The sequence below is a fragment of the Eumetopias jubatus genome, unplaced genomic scaffold, assembly GCF_037043125.1.
Source record: "Eumetopias jubatus isolate StellerSeaLion01/CBP00866 unplaced genomic scaffold, mEumJub1_p1.0 scaffold_4, whole genome shotgun sequence".
NCBI classification, from domain to species: Eukaryota; Metazoa; Chordata; class Mammalia; order Carnivora; family Otariidae; genus Eumetopias; species Eumetopias jubatus.
In genome coordinates, this window is record NW_028274810.1 from 61,823,058 (window position 1) to 61,839,239 (window position 16,182).

A 16,182-nucleotide genomic window follows, 5' to 3' on the forward strand; every position below is an offset into this window, starting at 1 on the left:
TTGTGTCCAGTATAAAAATCTGGACAAATATCGTAAACCAAAGAAAGTTTGCACACTTCTAAGACCAGTAGCAGTTAATTACTTTAAATAGAAACCCTGTCACTTACAAGCAACATAAATATTTGTATTTTGAACCTCTAAGTAGTAGTTGGGTTGACCATTCTGGCCTTAAGTGATTAAAAAAAAAAGCAGTTGGTTGTATTTTAACAGGGAATACATTTATAAAGAAAGGGAGGGTCAGGTCATGGAGTACGAAAACACGAACCAAAAGACAGACAGACCTGGGTTCAAATCCCAGTGATCACCTGACTCATGTGGGAACCCTGGCCATGTTACAAAACTTCTGGCCTCAGCTTTCTGTTGGCTACAAATGAAAATAGTAACATACCTTTTCACAGCTCTTGGGGAAGTTCAGATACATTAATTCCTAATTGGACTCTAAGTTTGAATGAAATCAGAAGCCCCACGCCTTCCATTTCTACCATCTGGTCCATATTGGCACCCTTTGCTAGCTTTGCACTTTGGATGAGCTGCTTAAATTTTCGGAGCCTCAGTCTATCATTTGTAAAATGAGCAGAACAGTAGAGTCTTTACTGTACTGATGTCTAAAGTGCTGTTGTGGAGTTCACTGATTGGAGCAGCGAGTCTGCGCTTGATACCCACACAGGGATTCTGCACCGACTCTTCTTCTGTGGGTAGGTGTTTGTTTAATTAGTACAGATCCTGGACTCTGCTTATTTTAAGGTAACTACAGATTGGATGAAGTAGAAAGCCGGACAACTCTGAGAAAGCACTCGAAGGCCTTGGTCTATGGGAGCCATGGGCAGCCCCTCCTTGATGCCCTGAGTTGGATCCTGCCAAAGTGTGGAGATTTCTTACTCTCCCACCCCCACTCTTTCCCTGACGCACAGCACGGGCTTTCTAAAAAGCACTGTGAGAGCAGGAGGCTGTGTTTAATTTTGTGCAAATGTGAAGCTGGGGCTGAAGGGAGCAGGGTTCTGGGGCTGGGTCACTTTGGTAACACTTCCCACATGACTTTATCAATGGGTGGGCCACAAAAACTTATCCTGTGTTTTTTTACACCCCACCCCCCAAACCACCCAACCTGCTCAAGTGTTAGTTTTTCAAAGCCCAAGAAGTTTCAAAGGCCCGAACACAACACAGGGGCCTTTCTTCATGCTTTGATTTTCTGCCCATTAAGTGTTTGTCAGTGAGTTCGTATTTCGCCTCCTCTGCAGCCTACACAGACCAAGAGGTCCCTGGAGGTATAGGAAGTTAATTGATCCTTGATTAAAAGGAGGAGAAGTGCTTTGAGTTGGGGTCTAAATCACCAGATGGTATGTACACACACACCACACACACACACACACACACACACACACACACACACACTTTTTTGTTTTGCTTTCCAAAACTTATTACCTTTCATTACAGATAAATCTGAAGTCCAGGATATTGGCTTCAGAGTGTTGGTTAAATTAGATACTGAGCCCATGTTTGGTACGTGGTAAATATTCAGTGAATAATCACCCATGCTATTGCCATAGCATCTTTTTCTTCAAAGGCCATAAAATTTGCTGAGCTGTAGCTAATTTATCAATATTCATAGGGGCTTCCTTCTCTGTTTTAAGTGACTCACTGACTTTAGAAAGCACTCAAAAGTCCCTGTGTCTCTGGTAAGTCACTTTAATCCCCTTGAATCTTAGGGTGACTGCATGTATTCATTATATGACTGTTCTCCCGTTAGCCCTTGGGCCACTTGAAGGTCGGGACTTCCGTCAGCACAGTGGCCTGGTCAGTGCTGAGAACATAATAGGCATCCAGGTTTGTCAAATGGCAGACGTTCATGTGGGGTTCCTCAGCATGGTTTGGGCACATAATAGTCGTTCAGTAAATGTTAGCTGTGTTGTATCTGTGTTACTTTCCCTTTCTTCCTTTCATTGTCTACTTGTGTGTCTCTTCCAGCTCTGTAGCCAAATTTAGAATCGTATTCTTGCAATGGCCATCAGTTTTAATGACTGCCTTACTGAAATCCCTACACTACGTTGAGTTTCTTGAGTGTACTTAGTCTCTAGATCCAAAACACCTCCTACTCACATAAGGGTTCCCTCAAGCCTCCCATCCTCCGTGGGCCATCTCTGGTGTTCCTGGTAAAGTAGTCTTGCTAGACCCTCCCTGTACTCCCATATGTCAGTCCTCACGTTTAGAAATACTTTAATGCACTCGTTTTTGTAATTTCCTTAAAATACCATGAGCCTGTTGAGGGCAGGTACTATGTATGATGTGTTCACCTCAAGATTCCCAGGCACCAGCACTGGGAATTTTTTTTGAAATGAAGGGATTGGGGACTATAGTGGTTGGTAATAAAGACAGTGTCAGTGTTGGAAATGGAGATCCTGCTATGGAAAAGAACAGCCTCTTCCCTGTGTCCTAGAGAGGCAAGGCATGGTGCTCTGTCTCTTGAGGACTAGCTGCCCCGTTGAGAAAATGTTTCTGCTTTTCCCATCAACTGAAGGGAATCTGAGGTTACTCTCTTCTGGAGCAAAGTCAAGACTTGACTGGCATCCCCCCCAATCATACCACAAGTGTGTAGGGGAGACAGAAAAAGCCATTGGGTTTTCTAAATGCCATCTCCATGCCTTTCAAGAAAATAAACAGAACACATTCAGATCCAGCTTCTTGTCTGTTTGTGGTCATCATCCATATAATCAGAACCGGAAACTCCCCGAGCCTTAGGCAAAGGAGGAAGAGAAAGGATTTGGAGTGTTCCCAGGTTAAGAGAGGGCAAAGGAACGGAATAAACAGATTTTCTTTACTAGCCTTCTCTGTGGGATTGCCCCCCCACCACTCGTCCTTTTAACATCTATTGAGTGTCCATAGTGTGCGCCAGATGCCGTGCTGACATTACCCAGTGCTGTTGCTCGATTTCTTTTAACTAAAGCAACTTCCTGTGCTGATTTTATTCCATTACGTCTTCCTCTACTAGATGGTAAGCTCCCTGAGGGCAGGGTTTATGCCATCTTTGTATTGCTTGTACTTCCGTGCACATAGTGAAGACTGAATAAATATTTGTTGAATAAATGAATGGGTCAGGGTAGTGGCATATTACATCATCTTGGCAATCCCCAGACTAGATCTCGTTCTTCCCATTGCACAGATGAGAAGGGTGTTGGGGAGATGTGAAATAACTCGCTCAAGTAGCAGGGAGCAGAGTTGAGGTCATTAACCCAGTTCTGTCTAACTCCACAGCTCTTTTATATGTGTTTTATTGTCCTTAGAAACATATGTTTTACAGGCCTATCATGTGAACACTATTAAAAATAGAAGCTGGGGCTTAAGAGCGTAGCACAAATGTAAGGCACTCGGGGTCTTTTCCCTTCCTGGGTTTATTAGCAACGCTTTGGCTCCCAGGCACCACAGAGGCTATGGCCGGGCTCAGACGTGGAGCTCAACGTTTTATCACGATGTGTGGAACTTTAAAAGGGGACTATTAATATACTGCTGGCTTCTCAGCTACTTTCCATAGCCAACTTGGCCACATTTCAAAACGTTGAGTAGTAGAATGAAGATGGTTCAGGCCCATATGATAGTTTTTCTCTCCCAGCCCCCCTACTCCCGAAGATCGGCTGCCTACTCTTGTCATTTCTATGCCACTATGCTTACCCACTGCCCCCCCGTTGCCTGCTTCACTCCTTCACAGAGACAGAGTCTCAAGAGCTAATGGTTACTGCCTTCCAGGGCCCCTCTGTGTTTACTTTGAGAAGGTCAGGCACAATGCTGTGGTGTGTTGCTGTTTCTTTCTTTTCAAAGCACCAGTATGAATTTGATAAAGTAAATTGTTGTTCTAGCAGGAAGCAGTTAGGGGTCACAAAATAAATAACCGTAGAATTCAAATAAATCCAAAGAATAAAACCAAATAAATCCATGTGTGTATGCACAATGATACCTAAATACACTTTTTAGAAAGTGAGCATTTTTATCGCTGCTGGTCTGGACCAAAGTAATTGAAAAATTGTGGAGTTCATGGTACATTTTTTTTTAAGAGGCGGTCTGGGGCTGCGAGCAACGTGACGTGAATTTAATTCCTTTTTGAGAAACATGAAAATGGAATTTTATCTTTTAAACAACCGCTTATCTTGGGATTTTTCAGCTAATGAAATTCACAGTTGGATGAAACCAATTTGCAAAGTTAAATTAGGGGATTCGGGCATTTGGGGGTAGACTGAGAAACTCTGAATGAGCAAAATATTCTTAGTCTCTGTTCTCTTCACTTGAAGATGAACGACGGGTGCTTACATTGATGATTTAATGTGACCGCTTCGGGTTGTTGGAAGATTCAATGCAAAAATGGGTATAAAGTACCTTCCACATTGCTGGCTGTTAACAAGATATTTTTCTTGGTCTTCCCCAGTCCTAACACTTAGCGGCTCACCTTTGACTTTGTGAAGTGGCATGGCAGCTCGCTGTTGAACTTGGGTGGTAGGGGAAGAAGAGGTCTTCCAGTCTGAGAGAAGAGTATGAACCAAAACATGGTCTTTGTGTACTGTCTCCTTGGAGGCCGTGTCCAGGAGGGCAGCAGACCATGAATCAAGAGAGAGGAGGTCCAGGACACAGGGAACCCCAGAGGTCAGACTTAGGGACTTATCTTGTCCTGTGCAATGGGGAGCCATTGAAGAGACTTAAGCAAGGCAGTGACATACTCGTGGTCAGGAAGTGAACTGGTAGATATGTGTGAGAGACAGTGAAGGCCGGGAGACCGATGTGGAGGCCGTTGCAATGATCAGACAGGAGATACTGTAGGCCTTCGCTTTTTGCTGTATGTTATGAGGAGCTTTTCCTGGCAGGTGATGGAATCCATTTGCCATGACCTTTAAGAGAACGGCATCTGAGCTAACACCGATAAACTGGCAGCAGCTGCGAGGGCGGCCTGGCGCTCCCAGATGCCCTTGGGCTCTGCTCCAGGGCTACAGGCGGCAGGGCCCCACTGAGCTTGCGTAAGTCTTGTTAGTGACTCTTCAGTGGAAGAAAGAGGTTGAAAAGGGCACCACTGAGCAGCTACTATGTACCAGGCACCACGCTAGAAGTTCTGTGGGCTTCGTTCTCCCCTCCTCGTCCACACAACTCATTTGTGAGGAAACTGAGGCGCAGGAAGACAGAATTAGAACCAAAGGCCACGTTGCTAGGGAGTGGTGGATCTGAGATTCAGATTCAGGTTCTGTGACTCCAAGGTTCCCTGCTCCAAGCAGCAGAGCCTTGGGATGAGCTTCTCCAAGGGGGAATGGTGACGGCTGACGCACTTGGAGAACGAGACGTCATTAGCCTTGAGGCTCTGTTGGTCATTATTACAAATTGGGCCTAACTTTAGCAAGGTGTTGTGTGCAGGGGCAAGGCTCCTGCCCCAGCTCTTCTGCTGCCTCCCACAGTGCTCTTGGACAAGACAAGAGGGTCATTCTGTGCTCCTGTTGGGGGTGACCAGGAAGGAAGGGCATGCGTGTCCTGAGTGCTCTCTGTGGTCCCGATGTCGCTACAAATGCAAGGAATTACTATCCCTGTCAATGCTGTTACTCAGGGTGGTCTTTGCTGTCGGTCAGTGCTTGTCTGACCTCCTTTTGTTGATGTTTTCCCTTTCTCTCTCTTTCTCTCTTTTTTTTTCCTGGTCCCTGTGGTGGCTCCATCTTGAGCAGCTGGCCTGCCCTTCCTCATCATTGAGACAAGCACCATCAAGCCTTACCACCGAGGGTTTTACTGCAATGATGAGAGCATCAAGTATCCCGTGAAAACCAGTGAGACGATAAACGATGCTGTGCTCTGCGCCGTGGGGATTGTCATCGCCATCCTCGCGGTAAGCGTCCGGGCCACCGTGCTCAACCCTGCTCACCGCCCCTGGATCCCATTTCAGAATATCTGAGCCAGCGCAGTGGGCAGATCAAGTAGAATTTGATTTGATTAATACTATTTACTTCATGTGGTTAATACTATTTCTAAAAGTATTTTCCAGGGCACCTGGGTGGCTCAGTCGGTTAAGCATCTGCCTTCGGCTCAGGTCATGATCCCGGGGTCCTGGGATCGAGTCCCGGACGGGGGAGGTGGGGTGGGAGTGGTCCTTGCTCAGCAGGGAGCCTGCTTCTCCCTCTGCCTGTCCCTCCCCCAGCTTGTGTTCTTTCTCTCTGACAAATATATAAAATCTTAAAAAAAAAGTATTTTCAAATACTAAATATATATGTATATACATATACACCAGAAGTATAATCTATATATGCACATATATACTAAAAGTATCATGAAAGTACTCAAAGTCCCCCTTAAAATACTTTGCCTGCATGATCCTCACAACCATCTGGTGAAGTCTAGATACTGTTCTTATCTTTATTCTACAAGTTAAGAAACTGAGGTCTGCAGGAGTAAAAATAATTTGCTCAAGTTCACTTGGAACGGCAGAGTTATGATTTGAACCCAGGTGCCCCTTAGCTCAGAGTCTGAGCTCTGAGCCATGATGCTGAGCCCCAGAAGAGGGGGAGGGGATGCCATCAGATGTCACAGGCATTTTCTGGGTTGTCTTCACACCATGGCTGTGCTGCTGGAACAGTGGTCATGCCACTGGTGTTCTCTGGCATATCATTCACTTCTCACATCCAGGTGGCAAAGTGAAGATAAAATGGGACTTGGAATCGAGAGACCGAGGTTCTAGAGCTGGCACTCTGCTGACAAGCTGTACATTCTTAAAACCAGGAATGACCATCTTGCTTCATACTATTACGATGAAGAGTAAGAGAGGTCATGAATATTGAAATACTTTGCAAACTCTCAATTGCTGAACAGGTTACTCACGTGCAAGTATAAATATATAGATCTTCCCTTAAAGGGTGAAGTCCTCATTGAGGATGCAAAAATGTACCACAGACTTTGGGACCAACTCCAGAATTATTTTGAGCAATGGTCACCTCGTGGCAATTGGGGTCTGGCCACCCTGTTTTAGATGTGCCCATTTGGGGCAGGGGTGGGGAGAGTAATCCGGTGGTAACCCGACGGTAATCCGGTCTTGTAATTTGTGAGTCCTACATTTTCACAGCTGTCCGTGCTCCACCTGCAGAATTTTCTGTTTGTTCTCTGCCCTTGAACCCCAGCCATGTGGGCATAAGGGACAGGCGTCCTGTCCACCAAGGTCATAAATTCTTCCTCTCAGATCCTTGAGTCATGTTTATATTAGCCAGAACCTGGAAGCTTATCTTTGACCTGTATTAGAAGCCAAGAAGGAAGGAAGCTAAAGCTAAGAATCCTACATGCAAGTGAAGTTCTAATATCCCCATTATACAAATGGAAAACCAGAAGCTCAAAAGGGGTTAAATGATATGCTCAAAGTCTACAGCAAATAAAAATTGGGGCTCAAGCCTATCCCTAGCTTATTTGATAGCCCTCTTTCCATTTTGCAGACTTGATTTCAAACTGAGAGTGACTGTCCTATCCAAAATAACTGCTCAAGGGATAGGCAGTTGGCTACTCTTGCCTATTCTGGATCAAATGCAAGCTGCTGATGGTACTGAACCACACACACTTCATGAAGTTTTTCTTTTGACTTCCCCACTCTGGGGGTTGGTTGTAAACTTTGAGACCCCTCTTTGTTTTTTAATAACATCGTAAACCAGGCACACAATCAACAGTTTGAAATTGGGAAGGGGGATGGGGACTAGTAGAATTCTTTCCAACCTTTAAAATAAAAACAGTCCATTTGGCAACTCTAGTAGTTTCTTAAAGGTGGACTGAGGATCTTTGTGTTCAGAAACTGAGAGATATAAAATCTAATTTTATTATTTGCTCCAAATTGACAGTGTAGGGTGAGTTCTGTAGGAAGAATGGCTTTTCGTGGAAAGGAAGTTTGTCACGGAAGGCAAAGAGTTGTACAGTATCTTGTACTAAGGTTTGAACAGGTGTTTTTGACACTTGGAGGATCAGTTAATTGAGTGCTTCTAGGAAGCCGACTATAGCCCAGGAGTGGTTAAGATAAGAATAGCACGGGGACGGGGTGTCACGTGCCCTTTGCTCTCTCCGCATGCAGTTAACGTGGGCTTGCATGGTGGGGCAGCTCCCCGGCCCGGTGCAGTGGACACGGGCACTCCTCAGAGGCACGTGAACCCGGCGAACCGCCGCTCCCTGCAGTGCAGCCCTCATTTTCCTCATCTGTGTCTGCATTCACTCATGGGGTCGGCTTTGAGACTCAAATGCCATTGTTCGAGGGAACGGACTTTGTTGCGCTGGGTTAGATGGACACAGGGTGCTAAAGAAGCTTCTCTGAGGGCTGCCCCTCTCTCCGGTGCTTCCTTCCTCAAGCAAAACTCCTGCTCAGCAGCTCTTGCCCTGCTGTTGGCCAAGACCAGCCCCTTCTTCCTCTTGAAATGCTAGCATTTCTGAGAAAGATCTGCTTCAAGGAGTTTAGTTTGGCTTGCTTTTCTCCTCATGTCATGTTGGTGTTTTAATTAAAGTGCTCCTTGACCTCTCAGGTTTCCTTGAAACAGGCAGTCACGTGCCACGGCCTTGGATATAGGATGAGCAAGAGCATTGCTTCCTTATCCCATACGGTGTCAACAGAAGAGGTTTGGAGAGTGCTTTCCTATAGTTCCAAAGGGGGAAAAAAAAAGCAAGAAAATACCACAATAATTGGTGTCCTTTGTTAGGGGCTGTTATGTGCCACAGAAACCTGTGAACCATGTTTAAGCATTTCATCCTTGCAGAAGCCCCAACAGCTAGGTAATCTTAAAGATCTCCATTTAGCATAGGGGTTGAAGGTACGAGCACATCTGAACTCCTGCTGTGGAATGTGTAGCAAGCTAATTAACCCCGGTGAGCTTCAGTAGGCTCGTCTATTAAATGGACATGATGTATGTAAAGTAACTCAGTGCTTGGCACCTATAGTATACTCAATAAATGTTAACTGTTTTCTTTGTAGATGAGGAAACAGTCAAAAAGTGGTGAGGTGACTTTGCCGAGACCTCATGTCTAATAAGCATAGAATCCGGGAAGGAGCTCCAGCCTTGGGACCCATCCTGTCTCCCACTCTTCCCTTGTAGTTAATTCACTAAAACCCAGATCTCTGGACTCGCCCTCCAGTGCTCTTTGCAGGAGGACTTTACCTCCGGGTCCAGCTACCCCTGCACTTCAGCTGGAGGCATATGTGAGATGTGGGCTCATCATGAGGTCTGCTTACCCACTTACCTGCCATTAAGTACTAGAGTCCTCATGGAAACAAGCTGAAGCAGAGACCTCAGAGGAAAAAGGAATAATTCACTTTAGTATACTCAATTCTGGAAAAGCTATATATGGCCTAAATTAACAACAACAACACATTTCCCCCTTTCCCATTATGACTGGTCGTAGAGCCTGGCTGGCTCCCTCCAGGATCTGCTTCTGATCAAGGGGCGTGAATGACAGTCAGGGAGGGTGGAGGGGGACCCAGGGCTGGAAATCTAATCATCCTGCAACCTGCTGCTCGGGGCTTTCTCCTGCCGACCTTGAGTTTGTTTAAAACAACAAGAGAAGCCTTGACTGATTTGGATGCCCTCGCTCCAGTTTGAGTGTCCCCACAACAAAGGAGTGGGGGGCCGGTGCGGTTTTAGAGTGTGATGTGGACATGCAGATCATCAGCAGTTATAGAGAAAGCAGACACCTTTTTATGGCAGGAGATATGGAAAAATCTAGTCGTTTTGACTTCTTTTTCAGATGTATCTCAGATTCTGGAATTATAGCATAATAGGAATTCTTTCCAAATCCACAAAGCAGTGGTTCCTATCCCTGCCTTGTAAAGGTTTAATGACTCTAGCAGCAGTGAGATTAGGAGCAAAAACAGTAAAGTATCACCCCCTACCTAGCCTCCTCTCAGTTTGCCTTGCTCTACACTGTGAAGAGTATTATGGGCGAAGATTTTAATATGGAAAAAATGCTCAGGATTCATTTCAAATAAACATGGGCTCAGTGCTTGAAAGTGGTTTGTATAGATTCTTAATATCTAGGAGTTGAAGCATGGATGAGTCATGGGTGCATCCCCTTCTCCCTCTGGCCATATAAATTCTACTTTTGCTCACAGATCCTGTTGAATGTGACTTCTGTAATAATATTCCTCACTGGAGAAGAAGCTTAGACTTTGGCATCATCTGGTTTAGGTTCGCGTCCTAACTTTTGTGCTTATTCATTATCAGACCCCTTTGGAAAAGAACTATACCTTCCTTTTCTGTAAATTGGTAATAGTAGTTCACCAACTCCGTAGGTTTTTTCTGGAGGTCAAATCAAGTGACATTATGCGTGTCGTCAGCGAGAATCATCCTTTTCATTTCTGTAGTGTCCTACGGTTAACCAAGTGCACGTTATGTGCACATTCCCTGATTTGCACCTGGTGGTGGTCCTGGGAGGTGGATTGTTACAGCTAAGGCAACTGGGGATCAAGAATATTAAGTGACTTTCCCATAACTAATTAGTGGCAGGGCCAGACCAGGGGTCCTCTGATTCAAAGGCACCTTTTTCTTTCCTTTCTTTTTTTTTCTTTTTTCCTAAATAATGGCACCACTGCTGCTTTGTAAAGCCTGCCTGCCTGCCCTCCACAGGTACTTCTCAGGCACCCCCAAAGGTAGCAGGTGCTGGGGACCCAGTGGTATACCTCTGCCCTAGTTGCATCTCAGACAGACAAATGGCACCTTCCATACTTCTGTCCTAGTAATATGATCTGTGTCCGGGTCTTGTCTCCCCAGCTAGATAACAGGTTCCTAGCAGGCCGAGACCAGGCTTTCCCTCTTGCCCATGGTAGGTATTAAATAAACCCCCGGCAGACATCTCTCTCTCCAGGAAACATTCCTTGGTTGCCTCCTCCCCCACCTTTCAAAGGTCCCAGAGATTCCCTGGGCTGGCCTCTGACTTTGCAGTTACTGTGTGGAACTGTCCTGTGTGTTTACTTGTTTATTTTTCAGTTACCCATGAGCTGCAACAGGATATTAAGTGACTGCAACAGGTACAGGGACCGGCCTGGTCTGGTTTTGAATTGCTCGTGCAGGGCACAGACTGCGGTGCTCAGTATGTGTTTGTAGAAATCAAAAGCCATATGTTTTGGGCAGCAAATCAAAAGCATTAGGCCAGGAGATGTCAGAGGACCTATGCAGCAGGGAAGAGTATCCCATCTGCTTCCCTAAAATCTTAAATACAGCCCATGATGCACATGGGAACATGCTCCGTAGGACATGCAGATTTCTCACTGGAGAGACAAGAAGAAGAGCTTAATACCTCCAAGACTTGTTTATTCAGGATCGGGCTTCAGTGTGCCCACATCTGGACTTCATTACTTCCTCCCCACCCCCCAGCCCCCTTTATCTGAGAGACCACTGCCAAGAAAACAAGGTTCCCCAAGATTGCCTCCTCATTAAAGGTTAGGGCAAGTTTTCAACTCTGAAAACAGTGAAGTCGGGCTGGCCCAGCGGTGCCTTGGTAGGAGACCCGGTCCTCCAGTTTACAATCCACTACATCTGTGCAATTACCAGACCACCCACGGAGAGTGGCCACATGAATCCTTCAGCTGGGTCGTTCCCTGATCAGATGGCTACAGAGTTCTTCTGAGACCTTCTTATCCCCGAGGGGCTGGTGGGATGGGGCATCTATTTGCCATTTATGGCAAATCTATCTATATGCCAGACACAGGCATTGGGATTAGGATTTAGTTTGTACACACACACACACACACACACACACACACACCCCACATCTAGCCCCTGGCAGAAGTGAGAGTTGCAGCAGTTCTTCCTTCGTTCTGTGTAGCTCTTAGGGGTTAATGACTATTTGGAAAATGTATCCAGTATGAAAGTGGTTTTTAATTAATCCATTTTAAGTGATAATGCTCTGGAGGCTGAGAAATCCATTCTGTGAGTCAGTGGGTATATGTTAGGGAATGGGGTGGAGAATCTGATAACATTTACAAGCTATCCAATGGTGAGGGGACTCATGCCTTATCTTAAATCATCTTCAACAATTAGATGAGGTAGGTCTTAATTACCCTCTTTTACAAATAAGGCAGGGTATGAGGCTTACGAGGGAGAGGCTGCTGGTGCACGGTTACTCTGTTTAGTGAATGAGGGAGCAGGAATTAAAACCCAGGTCTCTCTGGCTTCAAAGCCCAGTGTTTGAACTGCTATTTATGGAAGACCTACTCTTTGCTAGGTGCTATGCAGAGTTCCCTTTATTCCATGAGCTATAAAAATGTGTAGTTCCTGGGCTTGCTTGGAGAGCTCAATATATGGAGGAAGGTAACACACGTAGACCACTGGGCAGATGACTGCCTAAGATTCTAAGACCGACGGTGTGCAGTAGTGTTTTGTATAAAGTGGTTTTTGCAGAAGGCAGTAGCCTGCTGTAGGTGGATGCTTGGTGAGACCTCCCTTAGAACAAGCAGGTATTGTGGGAGACACCTCTGCCTGCAGCTGGTGTACAAGATGCAGATGCTACCCCCAGGAGTCGATGGTCTAAAGGGGAAGCAGGGCAAGGAGAAGACCGACTGCACTCTTACTCTCAGGGAGACTGAGGAGTTGGTCAGAGAACCTGAGGGGAGCCAGAGAGTGCCAGAGCACTCTCTGCTGGTGGTGGGCCCCAGAGCTGAGAGCTTCAAGGACAAAAGAGGCCAAAGGCGGTAGATGGTATGAGGGATAAGTAAAGTGCTGCTATGGGAATTCAGAGGAAGATCACTTATTTTCATTGCTGAAGACTCCATCATCATTGCCATTATCATCGTCCATGGAGCACTAGACCCACTTAATTATGACAGTGGCTCTAGAGCTCTTCATACTGGCATCGTCCCCTTTTTACACATAAGAAAACTGAGAATTAGAGTGCTCAGTCGTCTAAGACCCCTAAGTTAGAAGAGCCAGAACTCTAACCCCATCTGCAAGTTGACACTGGAGCTCTCCTTTGAAGGGCAGGTGGGACTTTCATCAGAGAGCCTGGCCTTCCAGGCAGAAGGGATTGCTTCAGGGATGAGAACCTCAAACAATGGAGTGTTTTCGGGAAATGTAAAACAAACCTGTTTGGCTGGAGAAATAGGGTATCAGGGAGTAGATAGAGATAAGGTAGAAAAAGAGCACAGTGAGATTGTGAAAGGCCTTGAATGTCAAGGAGTTTTTTACCCGAATTAATGGGCTAGAGACTGATGAAAGTATTTGAAGCTAGCTTTGTCAGTTTTGCAGCCAAGGTGAGGATGAGGCCCGGACCATGGTAGAGACAACGCAAGGGGAAGAGAGAGGAAGAGATGGATGGGAGACAGCTTGCAGAAGCAGGATGACCAGAGTCGGATGACAGTGGTTATTAAGGACGCGAGGTCTGCAGGGTCATGTCTTTGCACCACCTGTATGGTGGTGACTTGGACAGAGGTGAAGGGAAGAGCAGTGAGGTTTGGGATGGAAGTTGGAATGAGTGTGATCATATGGTTGGCATGTGGATGTCATCGGTGATAGGTAGTTGGGGGATGTGGCAGAAGATTGGAATAAGGGGTTCACTGAAATGAGAGAGAGAGAGAGAGAGAGGAGAGATGTCCTTTGGGTGGTCATCTTCCCAGAGGTAATAATTCAAACTGGGTTGAATTGAAGCAGCAGAGATCACAGCAGAAAGGCATGGCTTCAGCCCAGGAAGACCCACATTGATCTGGTAGAACCCTGAACGGGGGAGCCACTGGAAGGAGAAAGGTGTTTGAGAAATAGGAAGAAAAGCACCGTGGTGTGATACTCAGAAAGTTCAGGGAATTTGGTGTCAAAACAGAGTAAGAGATGGGCAGCAGGCAGTGCTACAGAAAACCCATTCAGGAGCCCCTTGACGGACAGGCAGGGCTGTCATCTAGGAGACCCGTGGCTCTGAGTCCCCGACCTTTAGGAAAATGATGCTTCATGCTTCAGACTGCCTTCTTCATAAAGCGTATGAGCTTCGGGCAACCACCACTGATTTCAGCCATAACTAGCTTCTGCGGCCTCTCTGCTGTCTGTACTCTAGCTATTGGAGTTTTGACTGACCCTCAGGGCCCAGAAACTCCATTGGTGGCCTTGCACAGAGCTCTCTCCTCCTTGCCTTTCCCCGTCTGCCCCCATCTGCAGGGCGCTGATCCCCTGCCAAGAGGCTGAAGACAACCAAGTGGGAGAAGAAACGAAGATTAAATTTCTCATCAATTCTTTCTAGTCATTAAAGATACTGCATCTTGTTGTACTAGCTAGAGCATCCAGCTTCAGAGAAAATACAGCTATACTCCTGGCTCCATCCTTAGAAGCAGGACCCAGATACATTTTTCCTTTCACTTGGGACTGAGAAAAATGATTCCCCCTTCTTTATTGTCCATCATCCAGGGTTTGTTGAATGAATGAGTCTGTTCTGGATGGAAAGAAGTTCATTAATATGCATAACTGAGATGTGAAAGAACAGCTTGGCACTCTGTGGCTAGCAGGGACTGAGGTATGCAAGTGCCTGATGAGTACGTGACCTTACCAGGTGCTCTAGGAGCAACCGTCTCCCTGGAAACGCAGATCCTGCTGCCTGCCAGGACTTGGCAGAGAGAGTCGGCTTCATGCCATGGGACAAGGCACAGGGACTGGAGTGGGGTCCACACTGCAGCAACAGCCCTGCCCTCGCCGAATTTCTGATCAAGGCTGATTCAGCGGCCTCTCTGGCCTTCCCCATACTGACTTATAAAGTGGTGACAATAATTTAGTAATTCCTAGGGTGTTGTGAGAAGCAGATAACGCAGTGGATGTGAAAATGCTTTGTAAGTTGTAAAGTGCTACGCAAATATTATTATTCAAGCAGATCAGAAAATAGGGAAGTTTGTCCTTCGAGCTCAGCAATCTCTCGAAGAGGAATTGTTGGGACGCTGTGCAAAAGTCTTAACTTTTCTTGGGATCATTTATAGAGGGGAATGTGACAAATGACATAAACAGTACCGTAGGCCTTCTCTTGCTGCCTGGGGTTTAGATTTCTCTTCTGCTTTGTTCCCCTAAGAAAGACATCCTGTAGATACAATGGTCAAAACCAACGTATCCATACACATATTTTCTGGTCCTACTCTGGAGGGGTGGTACTTCCAAACTCTTCGATTTGGAATGTTCTTTTCCAAGGAACTTTTGGAAGGATCTTAGAAAAGATATATTCTACAAGTGTGTGTTCATTTTTTGTTTCCTCCTCTCTAAGGGAAAGAGAAAAAAATTAACTTTTGGAGGGGTCTTCTGCTGGGGACCAGGCATTTGGCATACCACCTCCTTGCATCCCTTGGCAATCCCACCAGGTGGATGGTATTCATCTTATTTTTATCGATGAGGAGACCTAAGCCCAGAGAGGTGAAGCCACTTGCCTAAGGTAAGAGATGGGATTCAGACTGAGGTTTTTCTAGTTCCAAAATCAGTGCCTCTTTGACCACCCCGTGCTCTCTCCTTTCCAAAAAGTCAAGGATCTCCGAATTTCCTCCCCAGAACACTTTGATATTTGTGAACATGTGAGCAGTGGAGCTCTTTGACACCAGAAAGGATAGGCAGAGAAGGGCTCTCTTGGAGATGGGGACAAACCGTTACCGTTCTCAGGCAAGGAATGATCCCTTTCTGTCCCCTTGGAGCTTAATTGCAATGCTTTCCCACTTTATTAGTTTCCAGATTTCTGTGCCAAGTGCTTTAAAAGGCAGGTCAGGGAGAATTCTCTGCTGCCTGGCAGCTTGCCATTTGCCCCAGAATCTGTTGCTCGCTCGCTTGCTCGCTCACTCACTCGCTCGCTCGAAAGGGATCAACATTGAAGGCATTCTTCTGGGTAGTGAAATTTACATATCACAACCTTGCTGACTGTAGCAGAAATGAGGGCTGGGGGGGAGGGGGGGCAGGAGTCCTGGGTAGGGACTTTGCAGGGGGAGGGAAGAGCTGATTTTATTACCCAGGAATAAAAACATTGTGAGTAATGAATAAGGTCCGAAAGCAGTAAATCTGGAACTCCGCCGTTAGGTGTGTAATGTGTCAGAGAACAATTTAAACCTTCGCCTCTTCCGCAGAGGTGAGGTATTCGGGCCGCCTCTCACAGCCCGAATCTCATTCAATGGTCTTTTAAGGGTTAGGATTACAAGAAGCCAAGTCCGGCTGGTTCATAATGATGATTTATGGCTGTGTTGCCGACTCCCCGACCCTTCTGTACAAGGGGATAGAGAAA

The 16,182-nt window shown here is 46.1% G+C and overlaps 1 protein-coding gene across 1 annotated transcript in view; it reads left to right on the forward strand.

Annotated features, from left to right (window-relative positions):
• The window catches only part of PLPP3 (phospholipid phosphatase 3), an 82,444-nt gene that overhangs the window by 35,584 nt on the left and 30,678 nt on the right, over positions 1 to 16,182 (forward strand). Inside the window, exon 2 of the mRNA XM_028106843.2 lies at positions 5,685 to 5,842. Within this exon, the coding sequence (XP_027962644.1) occupies positions 5,685 to 5,842 (158 nt within the window). The remainder of the gene's footprint in view (positions 1 to 5,684; positions 5,843 to 16,182) is intronic.